This window comes from Vombatus ursinus, unplaced genomic scaffold, assembly GCF_900497805.2.
Source record: "Vombatus ursinus unplaced genomic scaffold, bare-nosed wombat genome assembly UNPS02014945.1, whole genome shotgun sequence".
NCBI lineage: Eukaryota > Metazoa > Chordata > Mammalia > Diprotodontia > Vombatidae > Vombatus > Vombatus ursinus.
Window position 1 is genome coordinate 5,622,261 of NW_020954723.1, and position 22,642 is coordinate 5,644,902.

A 22,642-nucleotide genomic window follows, 5' to 3' on the forward strand; every position below is an offset into this window, starting at 1 on the left:
ATGAAATATGATTCACATTTTATTGGTATAGGTCATATTCGTTATAATCACATTTTATTACCGTAACACTGCATGGGGTGGAGGGTTAGACTAGATGATTTTTAATGTTTCTTACAGTTCTGACGCCCTGTGATCCTAAGGCTTCCCAAATATTCATTCCCCACCTCTTGTTTCCCAATGGTACATCATATCATGTCTTTCTATCTCCCACTGGTTTTGTTCTTTAGGCAAAATGACATCCTTGGTCACATTCACGTTAATCCCCCACACTAAAATCTAAGTGGTACTATTCACTAAGGCATCAGCACAGAAACAAAAATTGAGAAACAAATCACAGTTGGTTTCCTGCATCACCTTGGCCTCTTCAATCTGCAGCTATCTCGGCAAAATGAGTTCATTTTTCACATTTACTGCACTGTTTCGAATTTTTATACTCTGCAGCTTCTAATGTTTGAAATGAGTTACTGCCAACCACATTTAATGATACTACACTGATGCTATGACCTCAGTCTTCCCAACACTTAATTCAGGGATAAATAAAAAACAGGAGCATTTTTCATTTTAACAATTCCTTTTGTCCCAGAGGAACATAAAACACTTTGCTAAATGTTTCTCACAGTACCCACAACTTGAATACTCTTACTTTTAAAATCAATGTTGAAAAAAAGACACTTCATGGTAGGTGGCAAAGATAGGTTCTATGGCTAATAGAAAGTGTCAGAGGGATTTGCTGGGACATTCAGTATCTGTATCTGCTCAAAATTTCTATCATATTGGTCCCAAATGCATTTCCCCCCAAAATCAGGGAGGAAAAAATACGAATTGGCCTATGAATAGTATTATTTTTTAATGCAAACTCATTATTATCTATTTTTCCTAAGTGATCTCATTTTAGGGTAAGAATAGGGATGGGACCTTGATCTGTTATTTCAATGATATAAAGACGAGAACCAATGAAGGTCAGCCCCTTCTCTGCAATTTATAGTTTTAGAGAGTTGCCTAGAATATCGAGAGGTTAAATGTGTTGCCCAAGGTCACAGAACTAGTATGTGGCAAAGGCTGGCCTTAAACCCAGGGCTTCCTGGCTCTCAGGTCAGTTCTCTAGACACTATGCCACACTATCTCCCATTTTAAGAGTACCATTGACAGTGGGGGTAATACAGCATAGGCCTGAATCAAAAATCTTAGACATAATTCCTGTGTCACCAATAGCAACAACACAAAATCAAAAGTCTAGGCTATCTCAGGATCAAATAACTTAGTTCATGTCATAAAAGCTATTATTATTACAATGTGCTAAAATTATGACATTTGAGCAACCTATCACACAATTCTGATATGTACTAAGCCAAATTAAATATACTCTGTGCTTGATAATGGAAGCAATGAAAATGCTGAAACATATAAGGCCTGATATACAACTGCAAAATTCACTGAATCTCACAAACAGTGCTTTCTTTCTCGGTAACGTAGGGAACACTGGTCCGCTGTCTTTCACCTGTATACGTTCATCTGTTTTTCTAGTAGTAGTGATGGGTTATGCTGAGCCATCATATTGCAGAAAAAAAACTCAACTTACAGTCAACAGAATTTGTAACAAATCCCGGGTGACACTCATTAACTGTGGTCCAGCCAATTTAGAAAGCAATTTTGAATTCTGCCCTCAAAGTTACTAAACAATATCGACCTTCTGACTTAGTGACCCCACTGCTAGATATGTACATACTCCAAAGAGAAGAAAGAGAAAAATGAAAATTTATAGCAGCTCCTTTTTGTAGTAGCAAAAAAGGAAAAAACTAAAAGGGTATCCATCAATTGGAGAATGGCTGGACCAATTAGGATATATAAATGTAATGAAATACTGTTGTTTCACAAGAAATAATGAAAGAAAAACCTGGGAGGACTTGTATGAACAGAAAGAGAGTGAAGCAAGCAATTTGTACAGTAACAACAACTCTGAAAAAAATGTCCAGGAGATCAGTGATGAAACATACTACTCACCTCCTGAGGTTACGGACTCAGGGGGCAGAATGAGATATATATATTTTTGAACAAAGTCAATGAAGGAATTTGTATTACCTGATTGAGCATATTTGTTATAGGGGTTTTACTTTTATTTCTTTTTTCTTTATTTTCCAATGGTGGGATGGAAGGAAGTAGAGGAAGAAGGGAAAGAAAATAGAAGCCTTTTAACTAAATATACAAATAGATAGATAGACAGATTTTTTTAAATGACATTAACTAAAAACATGGGAAAATCATTTAATTTCCCAGAGCCTCAGATTCCCCATATGTAAAATGAGACTAATAGTACCAACATTCTACCTATCTCACAGGGCTGTTGTGACTTGTATAATCTATTCACTACTAAATGGTAAGAAACTGCATTTAACAAGTAAACGATACCAAGTTACAGTTCACCACTTGTTATTTACCATTTAGAGAAGACAAAGACTCAAACTGAAGAATAAAATGTACTTTTTTTTGGCATATCCAATGGGGAAATCTGTTTTGCTTGACTATGTATGTATGTGTGTGTATATATGTATATGTGTGTGTGTACATATATGTGTGTGTGCGTGTGTGTGTGTATACACACACACACACACACACACATATATAAACAGGTTTTTTTTCTTTTTCCTCAATCTGTAGGGTAAGGAAAGAGAGGAGGATGGGATGGGGTTGCTCTTCCTCCTAAAGAAAGAAAACATCATCAAAGCATGTTTTTGAAATGCCTGGAACATTCTCCCCCCTCCACTTTGCCTATTGCTCTCCCTAGCTTCCTTTAACTAAAATCCTTTGATTTACTGGAAGCCCTCTCCAACCCCTCTAAATACTGGTGTCTTCTCTCTCTTAATTACTCCCTATTCATCCGCTATACAGCTTGCTTTGTATATATTTGTCTGTATGTCGATTATAAGCTCCTTGAGAGTAAGGACTGTCTTTTGCCTCCTCTTCTTGTATCCCCAGAGCTTAGTACAATGCTTGGCACATTGCTGCTTAAAAATATTGACTGATTGACTGAAGGAGTCACAGACCAGCAGAAGAGCTTTGAAAGTTACATGATGAATTTATATTTTGTTGGGTTTTAAAGCAAGCTATATATAATAGATTCAAAATTTCATATTCCTCTCTCTTCTACTGTGTGTAGGGAAGTGTTCATTTTAGTTAATGTTTTTTAAGTTAAGAATTTTTTTTAAAGCACAAACAGGAGCTCAGATTCTTTTTTGTCTTAACTATTTATGAGAAATAAACAGCCACGGGCAAGTTTCATCTCTAAGGTCTCAGTCTCATCATCTCTAAGGTCTCAGTTTCATCATCTCATCAACATATGGATGACAGTAGTTACAATACTCACCCCAAATGGTTGTTGGGAAGACCAAATAAGATATTCAAAATGGTAAAAATAAATGTAAGTTATCATTTACACATATTTCAGAAGATACAGTCACTGCCAAGAGGTAAAAGGAAACATACCCTTGAGTTTTTTGGTGCCAATCAGCCTGAATAAGATTGGAAGTATGGATAACAACTCGAAGGCCTTCTTCATATAACAGCAGCATCATTTTCCTTTAAAAAAAAAAAACAACAGGAGTATGGATGGATAGTCAGAGGTACCTTCAGAAACATACAGGGTTCTGGTAATCCCAACCCAGACTAAGGATTTGATAATTAAGAGTAGACAAAGAATCTCTACTGAATCATAGACTGAAATTCTAATAGCATTCATTATCATTTCAATTCTTCCTCTATTCTATAACATGGAACACAGTGAAATGATGAGTAAAAGATACATAAACTTACCAAGAATGTTAATAAAGCAATTTTTCAGAGTGGAATTGTTACCTGATATCGTCCACCAGAAAAAGCCCAAATGATTCAACCTAGAATTAAGATCATCCCAAAATAGACCTGTCCTAGTTGATTACCCATTATTCCTTAATGGGAATTCTTAACTTCAGTACAGCCAATCTCTTTTCTGTCCCTCCCACCTACCATTTTAATTTCCATCTCCTTAGCAAAGGCTTGTTATTTTTTTCCCCCTGTACACAAATGTCCTTTTCTTTCCTTTCTACCAGCCCAAACTCCATATTTCCTTCAAGAGGTAGCTCCAAAAACCAACACCTCCCTGAAGTATTCCTTATAATCCCACCCAACAAAGCTTCTGTTATTTGATTTCTAAGAGTATTTGGTCTGGACTGCATAATCTGACACTTCAATCAATCAGTCAATGTTTATTAAGTGCCTACTAAGTGATAGGAATATAAGCAGCATCTTATAAGCCTCAGTATTAAGCTATTAAAGCTTAAAAGTATATTCAGACACTTGTAGGACACCCTATATTATTTCCTAATTGTTTGACATAGTCAAGATTTTTCTCTCCCTAGCTAGAGTGTATAAAAATTCTCCAAGAGGGCACCTGCCATTAACCTAATATTTAGTTGTAGTTTTTGATACATAGCCTGACACTGGCTTATACAGTGTCACATATTTTTTTTCCTAATTGATGGAACATAAGTCTTTCAAGGTCAAGAATCAAGTCATTAACTTAATAACCAGCTTTTATATAACACTTAAAGGATTGCAAAGAGCTTCAAATGTTATCTTACTTGATCCCCACAACAACCCAGTGATGAAGATACTATTATTATCCACATTTTATAGAGAGAGAGCATTAAGCGACTTACTGAATGTCAATGGAACTAGTGTTTGAGAAAGGATTTGAACTCAGATCTCACTGCCTCTAAGTCCAAAGCTCTATCCACTATATAACCTAGTTACCTCTTTTATAGATACTAAAGTGTGGAGCCCAACATTACTGATGTGACTCTACACACAAATGATATAATCCAATTCAACAAACATTACCTGAGCACCCATATAATATATGTTAAATACTGTCCTAAGCACAACAAGGGGCAGGTAGGTGGCAGAGTGAATACAGTTCTGGGCCTGGAGTCAGGAAGACTTATCTTCCTGAGTTCAAATCTGGCCTCAGGCACTTACTTACTAGCTGTGTGACCCTGGGCAAGTCACTTCACCCTGTTTGCCTTAGTTTCCTCATCTGTAAAATGAGCTGGAGAAGGAAATGGCAAACCATGACAGTAACTGCCAAAAAAATGCAGAAATGGGGTCACCAAGAGTCAGACACAACTGAACAGACCAAACCACAACAAAAAGCACAATAAAGAAGACAGAATGTCCCTGACCTTAATAAATTTATAATCCAGCTTGAGGGAATAAAATATGCACTTACACAACAATAATAAAAAATAATGCAATGGCTGAAAAGGGACATGGCAAAGCATTGTAAATATTCATTGGGAAAGTAAGAGACACAGCTGCCTTTAAGAAGGATCTGGGAAGACTACAAGGACAAGGTGGGATTTGGGCTGGCATCGCAAAGTGTAGAGGTAGAATTTCAAAGAAAGGTGTGGAAGAAGGGCACAGAGAATACCCTAAACTGAAGAGTATGGGAGGGGACGCCCAGCATGTGTTCAAGAAATGGCAAGTATGAAAACTTCCCAATGCAACGGAAGGCTCACTCTGAGAGGATGACGTGCCCAAGATCACAAAAGAAAGAATTAACATATATGTGAATTTCATTCAAGCTGCTCAGCACTAAACTAGTATATAGCTAAAAGAATTACGGCTTTTTTATTTGTCATCTTTCAATGTATGAAAGGTGGTCATTGAAAACTAGGCCAATTTATATGCAGAGCCATGAATTTATCAACTAAAATGAACAAGCTAACGCTAGACACAGGATACAAATTTGCCAAATATCTGCATCCACCAAGGTCAGTGAACTCTGACCATAGGAAACACAAAATAATTTAAGGGCAAACAGTTTATCATTCTGTTTTTAACAAATAAAATACGATGTGTGAGTAAGCTAAAGGCCACATCTTAGATGGGGCTTCCTCTTAGTAATGTAAATCCAGAAATGATTCTAATATTATGACTATAGGGTTCAGAGCCAGACGGGTCCATCAAGATCCACTCCACCATTTTACAGATGAGGAAACTGAGAAAAAAAATCACAGTATGATCACTTACTTTCAGATTTCTTGCGAGGAACATTTAAATTTAAACATTTAAATGAGATAATATGAAAAAAGTAACCTGCAAATCTTAAATGTCAGCTGTTATTATTTTCATAGTTTTTTTCATTTTTTTTTTCTGGAGAAGCAGAATGGCATAGATTGGATACAAAACTAGACTTGAAGAAAGTTTGTTATTCAGTTGTTTTTTCAGTTATGTCTAACTCTTCATGACCCCATTTGGGGTTTTCCTGGCAAAGATATTGGAGTGATTTGCCATTTCCTTCTCCAACTCATTTTACAGATGAGAAAAATAAGGCAAATAGGCTTAAGTGACTTGCCCAGGGTCACACAGCTAGTAAGTATCTGAGGCTACATTTGAACTCAGGCCTTCCTGACTCCAGGTGTGGCACTCTATCCATCATGCCACCTAGGTGCCCTGTAAGCCATATCAATGAAAGGCAGCATTGCATGAACTGAATACAGCAGTGGACTTGAAGGAAAACATGCATTCAAATCCCCACTTAGACATTTAATAATTATTACCTTGCCAAGTCACTTAATCTCTCTGAGCCTCAGTTTCTTCATCTATAAAATAGGGATATTAACATCTACCTCAAAGGGTTACTATATGGATTAAATGAAGTAATCCATATTGGTATGTTAAACAGAAGCAGCTCAGGGTCACAGCATTTAGAACCTTTTCAATATATCACAGGGATAACACGGTAACTCAGTGATCTGGAAGAGTGGACAAGAAAAAGAAACCATTCTGGGTTAGCAATTTATAACTTATGTGACCTCAAATGGGTTACTTATTAATTATAATAAGAAGAGTACCTTATACTTATGTGTAAACTTGGCAAAACTTGAGTTCAAATCCTGTCTTTGACAATGATGAGCTGTGTGACCCTACGTAATTCATTTAACCTCTCTCGCCTCAGTTTCCTCACCTGCAAAACAAAGAGGTTGGATTTGATGGCCTCTAAGGGCCCTTCCAGGTCTAAATCTCAGTGCTTTGCAAATCTTTAAAAAACATATAAGTGTAAGCTACCACTATTATTAATATTAATAAGTAACCTGTTTGAGGTCACAGACGTTATAAATTGCCAACACAGAATGGTTTCTTTTCCTTGTCTACTCTTCTAGAACACTAACTTATCCTTGTTACCCATGAGGTCTATGAAAAACAACCCTAGACTAAGAAACTAGACACTTAGAATCTACAGCTATCTGTGTGACCTTGAGAAAATCAATTCTGCTATCTAGGCCCATTTCCTCATAGGAGAGCTATTAAATTAGCTGATCTCCATCTTTTCTCATAGCTCCAGAATTCTATGATCCATTAGGCAGTATATTTCTCAAAAGCCAGTAGAACTCCTAAAAAAAAATCTGAACATACTATCATGAAGCAATGCCAGTAATGATGATGATGATGACAACAATAACATTTATATAGCATTTCTGCTGTTCAGTTGTGTCCAACTCTATGTGACCCTATGGGCTTTTGTCCAGGGGGTTTTCTTGGCAAAGACATTGAAGTGGTTTGCCACTGCTTTCTTCAGTGTGTCCCCATTTTACAGATTAGGACATGAATCAGATACGGGTTAAGTGACTTGCCCAGAATCACACAGCTTAAGGTTGGTAAAAAATGCCTTACAAACATTATCTAATTTTATCCCCACAACAGTCCTTCAAGGTAGGTGTTATTATTGCCATTTTATGGGTGAGGAAACTGAGGCAGCCAGGTTAAGTGACTTGCCCAGGGTTACACAGCTGACAAAGCATCTGAGGTCAGATTTGAATTCAAAGTCTTCCTGGCTCGAGTGCTGTCTATCACCAAGCTATTTAGCTATTTGTGATCATTTAGCATTGGTATGCCCATGTGCCATCACTGAAAACAGCTTCCCACAGGACCTCTGGTCTATCATTTGTACGTTATTTACCCTGAGAGGTAAGAGATTTGGACTAAAAGATGATAGAGGCCAGAAGGGCCTTGTCATTGCAGCTAATGCTTCTGCATGTAAGAGGCATTCTATCCACTGTGCCACCCCTACAATCACACCTCAATTTTAACTGTACAACTTTCTTTCCTCATCTACACTTCAAACACAAAGAGGCATCTTGGAAGCTAGTCCTGAAAGGCTGTAAGGATTTCTAAAAACTTTTGCTGAAATAAGTCAGCTAGGTGGCACGGTAGATAGAGCGCCAAGCCTGGAGTCCGAAACACCTGAGTTCAAATCCATCCTCAGACACTGACTAGCTGTGTGACCCCTGGCAAATCACTTAATCCTGTTTGCCTTAGCTTTCTCATATGTAATGAGCTAGAGAAGGAAAGGCAGATCACTCCAGTATCTTTGCCAAGAAAACCACAAATGAGGTTATAAAGAGTCAGATACACCTGAAAACCACTAAAGAATAACAATCCAATTCTACCATGAAATTCTCACAAGAGGGGGGAAATGGACATAGAAAAGAAGGATCATTTTAACCGAGGTTTGACAACAGACAAGGCTGAAGCTCTCTCCATAGAGAAACTTGGAAAAGCAGTAGGCTGGAATTTAAAAATCAGTGAAATGGCCTAGAAGACAAATAATGAAACACAATCTCCTGCCCTTTCTGTTGTGAGGCAGTAGGCCCTCAGACATAAAATACTGTGCATATCTTCCACTGTGGCCACTGTACTGAATTTTCTTTTTTTTTCGCAAGTGCTTTTCTTTGTCACAAGGGGGTTAGTCTCAGGTGGTAGGTGAGCACATAAAATTGAAACTAATTGTGACATATACAGTCCAAAAGCACGGGTAAAATCTAATTTTTTTAAAAAAAAATAAGACAGGCATTACACTGGGAATCCAAAGACCCAGGTTCTAAGCCAACTCTGGTATTAACAAATTCGGTGATTCTGGGGACGTCATTTAATCTCCTCATGTGTAAATTAAGAGGGGGTGACAACATGATTTCTAACCTTCCTTGCAGCTCTGGAGTTATTTACAGGAGACTGATACGCTCTGATTGTCAATTTAGGGGCAAAGATACTCCACCAGAACAGGCAACGGAAGGATATGACACTCCCAAACACACAAAGGCACTTCTAGGCCATCGTTAAACCAAAAGTTATTTTACCTCAGGTTATTTTCTAATTGTTTAACATGCATATACTTTCTTCCTCCAATAAGAGAGACCCTTCTTGAGGGTAGGGACTAAACTTTTGATCAGTACTTCTCAAATGTGTTAGATTCAGGACCTTTTTGTACCATTAAAAATTACTGAGGACCCCCTTCTCCCAAAGATCTTTTGTTAATATGGGTCATATCTATTGATATTAAAAATTATTATGAAAATAGTTTTGACTTCAGGGACTTCCTAAAAGGATCTATGATACCCATTTTCATTACTGATCATCTTGGGGGTACCCAGAACACACTTTGAGAACTGCTGATTTAGATCAAGGGTTCTTTCTTAATCCCTTTAGCAGTCTGGTAAAACCTATGGAATTCTTCCCAGAAAAATGTTTTTAAGTGCACAAAATAAAATATGTAAGATTACAAAGGAAACCGATTATGCTGAAATAGTTACCAAAATATTTTAAAAAGCAAATTCTTGGACTCCAGGTTAAGAACCCTGGCTTTAGATATTAGTTGTACCTGTTCCCTGGCCCCTACGACTCTCTGCAAAGCACCACGCACAGTGCTGAGCACAGAGCAGGAACTTTTACACTTTGGGGAGAAAAAGGCCTCAACAATGATGTCCCCTCCTATCAAAGCCTTAGCATCATAACTTTTAAAGTACTAGGTGGCACAGTGGGCAGAGTGCTGGGCCTGGAATCAGGAAGACTCCTCTTCCTGTGTTCAAATGTGGCCTCAGACACCTATTAGCTGTGTGACCCTGGGCAAGTCACTTAACCCTGTTGAGCTCGGTTTCCTCATCTGTAAAATGAGCTGGAGAAGGAAATGGCAAACCACTCCTGTACCTCTGCCAAGAAAAACTCAAATGGGGTCATGAAGGGTCAGACATGACTGAAATGACTCAACAACAAGTACCTAGCTATGAAAGGAGCAATAATTAAACTGATTTAAAAACTCTTTGCATTTTGGAAAACATTGCTTTATGCTCCACGTAAAAAAAAATTAATGAGAAACTCAAACTTTTGTTGAAATGGATTTTTAGCTACAGTCAAATGGGAAAATGTAATTAAAACCTATATTAATAATGTTGAGAAAGTAAAATTAAAGGAAAAATACAAGATCTAGTACCACAGAGTTCTGGTGATCACTTTTAATGAGAGCTAATGCAGTGCTGCTACATTTCTTTCCGACACCTAAGAAATCAAATGTAGGCTGAATGGGTGGGTAACTTTTACATGTGCCTTTGCCCACTCCAGAGCCACTTTAAAACAAGTTAGCAAAAGGTAAGTCTAGAATCACATTTTATAAAAATAACTGATATTTCTATCACTTTAAGCTTACAAAGTGCTTTATATACACTACTGCCCCAGGGATGTAGCTGCTATCATAAGCCTCATTTTACAGAAGAGGAAATTGAAGCTCAGAAAGCTAGGACTTCTCAAGGTGAAAATTTGTTAGTATCTGAGTTAGCAAGAGTTAGTGTCTAGGGAAGGAATAAAATCCCAGGGCTCCCAGACTCCAGGTTAAGCACCCTATCCATTATGCCAAGTTACCTCTCACAGGTGTCTCAAAATTACACTCATCCCTTTCACATCGAGACTTTCCCCATTGGGGTTTCAATATATTGCAGGTCAGCATAAGTAATTAAATGGGAATTTGTGGGGGGGGAGGTTTCATGAAAGCTGCAGGCAATATGCGAAGGCCAGCAGATGACACAGAGTCTATGACCAAATACTTAACCCAAATTTTACAATAAGGTATTATAAACACCCGATAAAAGAAAAAGAAAAAATTCAGAATTCTTCTCTGGTATAAAGGGAGAGCCAAAAAATTTTATGTGGATTTTCCAGATTGCATGGGTGCTGCGTCCCTAACCCCTGAGTGATGTGGAAGGGTGAACTGTAAAAGAAATCCTAGAAGTCATAGGGTCAAACCTATACATGAGCTCACATATCCAGCAACTCCAAGTGGTACCTTGTGCTCACCTAAATGAAGAACTCAATTCCTCAATCCCATTTTACTCCACCCCCCCCCATCCCAAAGAAGCTCAGTTCACTTCAGGGAAGCAGTAACTTTTAGGAAGTTCTTTCTTATATCAAGCCAAAATTGCCTCCCTATAAATCCACCCATTGTTTCTAGATCTACCATCTAGTGCCAAGCAACACAAGTCTAGTATCTCCACAATGCTCTTTCAAATACCTACACACAGTTAGCACTTGCCCCCGAACCTCATGATCCACATAGATTTCTTCTTTTCTTTAATTTGAAATTAAATAGAAAGCCTAACATAAATATTTCAAGTCAAAGGACATTTAAAAAAAAATCAAACTTTACACAGGAAGGTGCTTAATATGAATTTGATGAATCAGTGAAAATGTCCATTATAGCGGACAACAGATAATGATACATACTTTCACTGTTTTGTTGTTGTTCAATAATTTTTCAGTCATGTCCAACTCTTCATAACCCCATTTGGGGTTTTCATGGCAAAGATACTGGAGTGGTTTGCCATTTCCTTCTCCAGCTCATTTCACAGATGAGGAAACTGAGGCAAACAGGGTTAAGTGACTTGCCCAGGGTCACACAACTAGTAAGTGTCTGAGGCCAGATCTGAACTCAGGAAAATGAGTCCTTCTGACTCCAGGCCTGGCACTCTGTGCACTATGGCATCACCTTGCTGCCCACACTTCAATGTACATGGTTCCATTGTTAACTTAGAAAAAAATCCTAAAGGAAAATCGCGAGGAAAATACCCATTTTCTTTACTGACACACAGCAAGCCTGAGGCATTTTTGTTTAAGATCCTTAATGATGGCATATCTTGATCTTTTGAAACGGATTTGATTTTTGGGAATGGACAAAAATTACTTGGAGCCAAGTCTGATAAAAAAGGTTGACTAAGCTGAGCAATGCTGTTTGCAATCAAAATCAATATATGGCTTGAAAGTAATGAGAATGTGTTTCTTCTGCAGCTCATAAACTGACTCTGGAGGCAAAGTCCAAATAGTAGTCCAGACATTTAAGCAATGGCAGCCAGTCTGGAATAAGTACACAGCACCTTAAGGGGACTTCTTTGAGTGGGGCAAATTTACATTTCAGCATGTAAATTCCAGCTATTTATTATCAGAAATAATCATGTTTATTTATCATGGGTCACAACCTAACTTTAAGTTTTTCTGTTCAACAAAAACAGCACTTTTCATAAACAAGTTTGGTAAATACCATCCTCAATATTAAATGACTCCTAAAAGAAATCAGTACTCACTGTTACCTGACTCCAAAAACACATCTGAAATAAGCATAAGGCCAAAAGAACCACACAGAGTGTCCCCAAAATCTTAGTGTGGTTCTAAGCTTTGACAGCTTATCAATTAAGCTATTAAAATAGCCAATAAAGTAGCCAGCCACATTGGACCATGTGCATAATAACAGATTATTATTTAAGTTAGTAAAGCTTAAAACTTAAAAAATAAGCTACAATAACGCTTTTGGCAGACCTTCTATTACTACATTAAATAACACATGTATGTAAGTATTCCTATATCTCTTCACATGTACTATATAAAAAATATTTTATATTAAATGTTTTAAATTTAATAATATTAAACATATTATATATGTACTTTATATTACATATATGCATATACATATTAACATATACACTACATATTATATATACATATGCATATATAGATATAGATCTATATTTTCTAATAGAGAAATCAGAGTTCTCAAAGAGAACTGATTTGGAGTTAGAATACTTAGATTCCAATCCACACTCTGCTACATACCACCCATGTGACTCTGAAAAAGTTAATTAATTTTTCTTGACCTCAGTTTATCCATCTGCAAATTGGGAGCACTGAACTAGATTGGTCACTAATGTTCCTTACATCTGTAAAACCCATGTTTCTACAGGATCATATGTAGGTGGAAGGGATAGTTTTAAAGCCAGCTACCTTTATAAAAAATAAGGACATGAATACATGTCTGACCTTCCATACTACTTTTCAATTTCTTTAAGCAAGATATTCCACAAATTTAAAATTATTCTAAACACATCACTGTTAAGGTAAATGAAATCCATTTTTCTTCATTTCCAAAAAATTACTTACGTATGATGAGTTCCAAATGCAATATCCAACTTGGCCTAGGATAAAAAAAAATGACCTTAATCATTTAAGAAATGCATTTCCACTCAAAACATCACACAATCCAACTGAAACTGAGTTTGAAAACGTTTGGACCTCCATTTTTTTCAATGTATCATCTGCCCTCTAGTGGAGAAAAGCTTGGGCAGCAAGAAAGCCTTTTTGTGGCAGAACTCACAGACTTTTCACTTTAACAGTAAATTTTAAAAGTTAGGCAGGATGATTCTATATTATTGCATTTCAAATGACCATATTTAGAAATTAGCTTGTGTCATTAGAGTGTTAAGAAATACTAACATGGGGAAGAGACAAGGAATTATTTAAAACCCAGCTAGCGGGCATTAAAAAAATTAAGTCACAAAAGTTTTTAGAGCCAATTCATAACACTACCTAGTTGGAACAGGCCTTAGTGGTTAGCTAGTCTAACATGTACCTAAACAGAAAATGGGTTTAAAATAAAAATAAAACATTCTAGTGGTAGAATATCTACTACTTCCAAGGAAACACTTTAATTATAAGAAAGTCTATCATTATGAAAAACTCTATCTTCCATTACAATTCATCCATTGCTCCCAGTGTGTCCTCTGGGGCCGAGCAGAATAAATATAATTTTTTTTAAATAAGACCGTCTTTGTAATAGTTGAAGAGAGCCACCATACATCCATCCTATCCCTACCACTTCCCCAAGTTTTCTCTTCTCCAAGATAAATATCTCCAGGTCCTTCAACCAATTTAAAGGTGTCCTGTTTCTTCACAATATGGGTCCCTATCTTCTATGGGGCTCTAGACCAGTGTCTCCAAACTTATGGGACTGCACACTACAGCAGTAAAAAAATTTTGTGTGCACATCACTAATATATATATTTGCTTATTTATAAACTATATGCAAGGCCTTAGATACTAATTATATGTATCGTAAAACATATGCAAGGCCTTAGGTACTAATCATGTATGTTATAAACTACATACTAATCCTTAGGTATTAATTATATATATTATTATATATTATACATATTATAAAACATAAAAATATTAAAAGCTTGAAATTAAGATGAAATAATACTTGATTCTAAAGTCAAAAGAGTCACTAGAGTTCACTGTGTAGGGGCATAACATGGACAAATCTAGATTGTAAAACACTTTGGCAGCTGTGGGGGAGGATGGACTGGAAGGGGGTAAGATTTGAAATAGGAAGACTAATTATAGGAGGATATTGCAAAAGATCAGGTGAGAGGTGAAGAGGGCCTTTATCAAAAAAGGTACGTCTTTGTGAACAACAAGTTATTCAACAAGTTATGGTATACGCTCGTGATGAAATACTACTGTGTGATAAAAAATGATGGGCTCAATGGTTTTAGAAAAACATGGAAAGACTTGCACAAAATAATCAGGAGCGAAATAAGCAAAACTAAGAGAACATTGTATACGTTAACAGCAATATTGTTTTATGAACAACTTTGAGCGAATAAGTTATTTTGAGTATTACAAATACAGAAATTAACTATAAAGGACATATGAAGAAAGACACTATCTGCATCCAGATTACTAGAAGCACGGATAGAATAATTTTACATATCTATATTCTTATTTGTGCCTAATGGTAGCCATCTCTAGGGCTGGGGGGAAGAAAAAGACAAGGAAAAAAAGAAATTTATATGATAATTTTATTGTATATTTGAAAGGAGTAGCAAGTTATGCACAGTAGATTTGCAGTTTCATGTGCAATCATCCTTTTTATTATAAAATGCTTGTTTTATTCCATAAACTAAAATTAAAATAAAATTTTTTAAAAAGGTATGCCTTCGTGAACCAATTGGTCAGAGAACAAATATTACTTAACTATTAAGTGCATATTGTGCATAAGGTAACATATTGGGTACCAATGATGAAAAAAAAAACACACAGCTCCTTACTTCAAGGAATTTATAATCTAACTGGAGGGTAAAACAGATACTCAAATAGGTATGACACATTGTAAACTGTGATACGGACTACAATGAAAAATATAAAATACTATGATAAAATATGAGGCAAGCTGTATTAGCTCAGGAAAGGCTTCAAGGAGGAAGAGAGAAGTGATCTGAGCCTCGAAAGAAGAGAATTTCAATAGGTGAAGATGTGGAGGGAATGCGTTCTAGGAAGCCAAGATTGCATGGACATATAAAGGCAGGAGAAGACAGAATGAGACTGTGATGAACCTAATCAGTCCAGTCTGGCTGAAACAAAAGGTGCATAAAAAGGGGTGCTAGATAAAATAAGACATAAAAAGGAGGCTCGACCCAGATGGCCAGAGCTGTCGATCTAAGGACTTTATATTTTATTCTGGGGGCAACAGGGTGACATTTAAAGTTACAGAGAAAAGGACGGCTATGGTAATATTAGGAAGACTAATTCAATATTATCATGAACAATGTTGTAAAGAATGTATTGGAAAAAAGTGAGACAGGAGACCAGAAGACCAGTAAAGAAGCTATTGCTATAGAGGTCATAAAAACCTGACCGGGGTGGTACAAGTGTGAATGGAGAACAGAAGTAGAAGGGACAAAACTTGGCAACTAAACTGATATTAGTGGATAAGAATGAAGAGTCAAATGACTCTGGAGGACTAAGCTATCAAAAGAAATAAGGAAGTTGGGAGGAAGGTCAGATTTCTGGGGAGAAATTTGGGGCATATGAAGTTTTGAGATACTAACAGAATCCAAGAGAATCTTCCAGTCATCACAGGTAGCAAAGTGGTATTGGAGCTCAGGGGGAATATGGTGGCTGCCAAAATTCCAGAGTCACCTATGAAGAATCAATGTCATAGAGGTAATAACTGAACTAAATGGAGTGAATGAAATTGCCAAAAGAGAAATGACAGAGACAGACAGAGCCTTAGAGCCTTGGGAGACACCCACACTAAGCAGGCAAAAGGAGGGAGATTAACTAGTGAAGGCAATGTAATGATAAATTTTGTAATCATAGTCTCATTATCTTCAAACCCTAAGAACTATATTTATTTTTAATACTTTTAAATTTAAAAACTAAAATTATGACCATTTGCCATATAACCCTATTCCATATTATGACAACCACTTTTGACTACTTAGTTAAAAAAACAAACAAAAACCAGTTAACACCTGAGTTCTAGTCCCAGTTCTTCCTCCAATTAGCTATGTGTACTTGGACAATTTACTTTTCTTTTGTGGGCCTGCCTCAGTCCCCTCACCTGTAAAATAAGAGTCCTGAAACTATATGACCTACAAATTCCTTCTCAGTTAAGCAATTCTTTGGATCTAGTATATCTGAGTTTCACAAATGAAAGCTTCATAATTAATTGAGGTTTCTATTAAAAGTTTCCTCTAACTCTGTCATATATAAACATTTATTAAGTACCTACTATGTGGCAAATACTATGCTAAACACTAGGGATACAAAAAGGGGCAAAAAGACAGACCCTGCCCTCAAGAAACCTTTGCTCTGCGTGTGCATGCATGCACATGCATGTGTGTGTATATCTGTAATGCACACATATGCACACAAGTATATATAAATGTGTACATATGTAGGTATATGTATGTGTTTATATATGTATTTGTGTGTATATATGTGTGTGTGCAAGTGTATGTGTATGTGTATGTGTACATATATATGAGAGATCTCAAAAGATAAAGAAAATACGGAATTGCTAGGGGAAAGTCAAGGTTTCTCCTTCCAAGTCAAAGTTGGGAAAAAACAAAAAAACCACACACACAAAATACTGCTCATTATCTTCCTGAATTGAAAATTTCTCCATCCAAGGAAATCTTCCTACGGGGTCTTTATTCAACCACAGACTGCTGTAATCAATATTAATTGATAGCTGCTCTTTATTGCTATCTACTCACAAGACCGTAAGCTTTATGAAAGGAGGCTTCATTTTAATACCCAATGACTTGCCAAGAGGCACTCAGTAAAACGCTTGCTGGAGAAATGGTCACTGTAGTCTCTCCCTGAGTTGCAATACTTAATAGTAGTCAATTCCTTTATGCTTACATACACTGATACACTGTCTTCACCATTCTCATACTTCAGAAGCTTCTGGGTCCCCTTATATGCTTCCCACTTTTAGCTTACTGGAAGCAATTCTAATCCGCTCTTACTGTCTGTGTCTTTGATGACCATGGCAAGGAGTGTTTTGAGAAGGTTATAAGAAAAAGTAATAGGCAGGTTCTGTCCAGACAGGTTGGTTGATACAGGGTGCACAGAGCAGATGATTGAAGGCAATTCTATTACTGTGTGGCAGGTGAGAGACTATTATATTAGGTGGAAGAAGAGAGATGAAGATCTTTGAAGATGGGTCCAACGACACAAAGTGAAGGGGCTGGTCATGCCTGACATGAAACTTTGCAATGTGTTTTCAAAGGCTCATTGTGATTTTTCTCCCTTTGCCTTTTGAAAATACAGGGTCTGTTGGCTGGAAGATCAGTGATGGAAAGTGAGCTGGTACTTGGATATCTGTAGTGAATGAAAGTTTTAGGTGCTAGAAGGATAATGATGGAAAAGGAAGAAAATAGGCTCTACAGGACAGAATCCTAGTGCAAATTTCATTCAGCTAATGGAGAGAGAAGAGGCTGATGGAAAGAGGTCACTCATGAGATACTAGTGCCATACATTCATCAGTACGAATAGGCCAAAGATAAAGGTTACACCAGCCAGCTCAAACAACCATTGTCACCAGAACTACCAACAGCATACAATAAATGAAAAAGGAAAGGAAATCAGCAATTTAAATACCCTCTTTAAACACTTAACCCTGTCTCTTTCTCTCACAAACACACAAAATGCTCACACAAAGAAGACAGATGTATCCAAGGACACATGACCCAGTTGTTCACATATTAACAATGACAGCTAACATTTATAAAGTGCTCACATACAGGCACTGAGCTGAGAGCTTAACAATTATTATCTCACTTGAGGTATATCCCTAAATATTTAAAATATTGGCCTCGTGGGTGGAAGGGGGAAGCAGAATCATGCAGCCAATCACAGGACCATAGGTTCAGAGTTGGAAAGGACCTAAGCAGTGTTAACATAGGCTCTGCAACGACTATACTATATGTTAGAACTACCCTTCACGGAGGAGTAGAACAATGGAGTTACACCACAACCAGCCGACCAGAAAGATCTCTGATGCTCAGAGCCGCTTGACACACCAGTGATTCTTTGCGAGTGAACTCTAGCCGAATTTGGAGATGCCTGTAGCTGCCAGGAACCACAGAACCAGCCTTGATCAGCTGCAGACTTGAGACCTTGCTCCAGAGTTTCTAAACGTTCTACTGCCTGGTTTATTGTGTCTACAGATGTCTTCTCCCTTAACCCCTGTTCTCTCCCCCCCAACCGCCACCAAAGCCTCTAGAAACTATAATATCTCACCCTTTTTCACTTCCCTTTGGAGCAGCGGAGAACTCTCTCTCCTTCTTTGCTCCTTTGTAGGATATTCTCTCCCCTACAAGATTTTTCTCAGACAATTAATGCTTTTAATTGGTGCATCAGACTCTGTTTCATTTCAGGTCCCTTTATGGGTCCGGGGGGGGAGAGGGAGGCGGTCTTTTGCTAACGGCAGCCATCGAGTACAACGCTCTCATTGAGAAGTGAAGGGACAGGTCACAACAGGCCACATTGCTAGTGAGTGTCTGAGGTGTGATCTGAACCCAGGTTTTCCTGACTACAAATGCAGAGCTCTATCCACTATTCCATACTGCTTCTAAACAGCAACAAATACAGCAAATGGGGGGAAAAATTAAGTAGATAATTTTCTCCCTAACAACTGCCTCAATTCTCTGCTTCTCCAACAAGTACAAACAACAGTAACACCAACAACGATGATGATAATAATAGCAACAGCTAACATTTATATAGAGCTTATTATGTGCCAGGCACTGTGCTAAGTGCTTTATAATTATTACCTCATTTGATCCCCCCAACAACCCTCAGTGTTATTATAATCACTATTTTTATAGATGAGGAAACTGAGACAAAGAGATGAAGTGACCTGCCCAGGATCACACAGCTAGTAAATATCGAATTTGAACTCAGGTTTTCCTGACTCCAGGCCCAGTGCTCTATCTACTAAACCACCTAGCTGCCCAGAAATATAGCTGATTACTTTTATAACAATACCATTTAACCTCTTCTTAAATGACTCAGTCTGCGTAATATATAAAGAAAAGTAACCATTCATTATAAATAAAAAAATGAACTAATGAAAAATTATTTATGAAGTACTAAGTGCAAAGTACTATTCTAAGGGGGATAGAACAACAACAACAAAAAAAAACAAACCCAGTTCTTACTCTCAAGGAGCTCAGATTCTAACAGGGAAGACAAAATACGAAGATTTCAGCAGCAAGTCAGATGGAGAGATTCTATGGTCCTTAAGATGCAGGAGCAAAGTAGACGGCGATGCATCTTCCTTAATGTTATTTCCAGTAACAAAATCTCATCAGTTTCTGATAGTAAACCATTTGACAGTGCCAAATACTTTGGAAGGAAGAAATTTCTCTTCAGTAACGGTGGTTGTAGAAGCAGTTTCTAGGCCCCATCCCTACAGCAGTCCTGGAATGATGGTGGCTGAGACTATAACTGAAGTAGGACTATTTAAAATATGTGACTATTACAAAAATCCAAATTAACTCTAAAGGACACATGAAGAAAGACGCTATCCGCATCCAGAGAAAGAACCGATAAACAGAAGTGCGTATAGAATAATTTTACATATATAAACATATACACATATATACATACGCAAATATACACTTATTCATGTCTAATTATAACCATCTCTAGGCTGGGAGGAGGGAAGAAAAAGAAAAGAAATTCACACAACAATTTTATTACATATTTAAAGGGAATAGCAAGCTGTACATAATAGATTTGCAATGTTGCATGTACAACCATATTTTTTATTATACTATGTTATGAAAATGCTTGTTCCATAAATTAAAAATAAAATATATTTTAAAAAAAATAAAGGGTAGGCTGCTATCTACATGGGTGTTTAAAAAACAAAACAAAACTGAAGTAGGCCTGAAGGTTCGCTGCCACTCCAAGGGTAACTGGGCTGACCTGCTCACCAATGACAGTCAGTCAGTAACTGCTGTTGGTGAGAAGGAAGAAGGCAGGCTGTATTCAGCTGTGATCACAGAAGAAACACTGAAGAACTAAAGATAAGTCGGGCAAAGGTGACCAGGTTGGCCAAGATTTCTGGAAATCACACCCTAAAGCCAGAAGGTCAAGCCTCCTAAATAACCTCTATGACCTGTGTCCTCACACACAAAAGGGGGATGCTGATGTAAGTCTCTGAAGTCCCATCCGGGCCTCATTCTATGACCCCTATGATCCCATGAAGTAGAATTATTTAGACTGGAGAACAGACATGCTGTCTGCAAGAAGTCTTTCTCACCTTCCTTCATCTTAGCACCTTCCCTCCAAGACTATCCGCATTTCACCCTGCCTCTATCTTAGTCATTTACTATCTTATTGTTATCTATCTTAGTACACATTCATTTGCATGTTGTCCCCCCATTAGACTTTGAGGTCTTTGAAAGCAAGGACTGGGTTGTTGTTGTTTTTTCCCTTCTTTCTACACCCCAGTGCTTAGTGCAATGCCTGCCACATAGCAGACATTAAATGAGACCAATGTATAGAAGTTACAGAAAGGCAGATTTCAAGGCCAGCATAGACAAGGGCTTGCTAATAATCATAGATGTCTAAGAGAAGAATGGGGATGCTCTAAAAAAGAGTGAGCTCCCTGTCATTTCAAGTGTTCCAAATGAAGACAGAAAGGTGAGAGCTATCAGGCATGGGGTTGAGCAAGAGTTCTTAACCTGGGGGGGGGGGTCCGTGAACTTAAAAAAAAAATTTGGTATCTATATTTCAATACAGTTAGATTCCTTCTCAATCTTGTGTATTTTGCTTGATGCATATAGAAGCATTATTTTGAGACAGGGTCCATACACGCTTAACCAGATGCCAGAGGAGTCCACGCAAAAAAGTGAAGAACTCCCGTGGCAGAGTATATTCCTGCAGGGGATAAGAAAGCTGGACAAGGTCATCTCAGAGTCACTTCCCAACTCTCAGGTCCTAGCATTCAAGGCTTCAGGTGAAAAGAAGCAGAGTACCTGGCAAAGGGAGATGTTTTCATACGGCTTTGCCTGCTCCTGCAATCGAGCCTTGGCTTCTCTTTTGTCCCCATGCACAAGCAAGATGGGCTTCTTCCTGGAAAGAGATCAGAAACACCTGGCATTAACCCCCTGAAACTGAACTGGTTGCACCAGAGACGAGGAGTATGTCACAGCTTGGAGGAATGCGCTTCTGGTCTGTATCTCTTCCTCTGTGAGACAGCGTCTGAGCACAGTGCTCTAAACAGAGACCTTCTTCAGGAGTTCAAAAGCTCAGCAAGTTCACTGGTAGGGATGCTCCCTCCCCCAAGAAGGACTGCAACCCCCTCAATGCCTCAGTACAGAGCAAGGGTTCTTAATCCTAGATCTGGAAACCTGGTTTTAAAAAAATTAGTCTGACAACTATATTTCAATATAACTTGTTTCCTTGGTAATTCTATGTATTTTATTTAAGCATTATTCTCAGATGGGGGCTTCTAGGCTTCCCCAGACTACCAAAGGGGTCCATGATACAGAAAAAAAAAAAGTTAAGAACATTGGTAGATGGTCTTCATTACTTGCTGTGGTCAGAAAAACTCAGCGCCTGATGGCCAACTTTCTGGTGATATGCCTCTTAGCTACACAGATCCTCAGATGGTCTATAATCCATCATCTACTAGAGCTGGGTAGGACAGAGCTTACACCTACCTGGTAGAGCCTTCAAGAACCCAGGACTACCAACCATGATTTCAAGACTGAGGAGGAAACACATCTCCCATCTCTTGCTGGAAGGAAGGCTTAGAGGTATGGAATCAGATATATGCATTCGCAGATACGTATGGACAATGTGTTGACTTACTAAAGGAGGACTTCTATGAGGGAGAAGATTTACTGAGTGGTTTTGCTGCTGTTGTTATTAAGTCATTTCAGTAATGTCCAACTCTTTTTATGATCCTATTTGGGGTTCTCCCGGCAAAGATACTGGAGTGGTTTGCCATTTTTCTTCTCCAGCTCATTTTTCAGATGAGAAAACCGAGGCAAACAGGGTTAAGTGACTCGCCCAGGGTCACATAGTCAGTAAGTGTCTGAGGCCAGATTTGAACTCACCTACCTGCCCCAATATTTCTACTGCATTACATCTCAAAAAGACAGACCATGACATAGATGAAAGAGAGTCAGCTCATGGTGTTGGGAAC

The 22,642-nt window shown here is 37.8% G+C and overlaps 1 protein-coding gene across 3 annotated transcripts in view; it reads right to left on the bottom strand.

Moving 5' to 3' along the window:
- TDP1 (tyrosyl-DNA phosphodiesterase 1) overlaps positions 1-22,642 on the bottom strand; it is a 162,158-nt gene that overhangs the window by 121,158 nt on the left and 18,358 nt on the right. For all 3 annotated transcript variants that reach the window (XM_027844894.1, XM_027844892.1, XM_027844893.1), the window contains exons 5-7: positions 21,468-21,564; positions 13,288-13,322; positions 3,481-3,573 (exon numbers count right to left, since the gene is read on the bottom strand). In XM_027844894.1, coding sequence (XP_027700695.1) covers positions 3,481-3,573; positions 13,288-13,322; positions 21,468-21,564 — 225 coding nt within the window. The remainder of the gene's footprint in view (positions 1-3,480; positions 3,574-13,287; positions 13,323-21,467; positions 21,565-22,642) is intronic.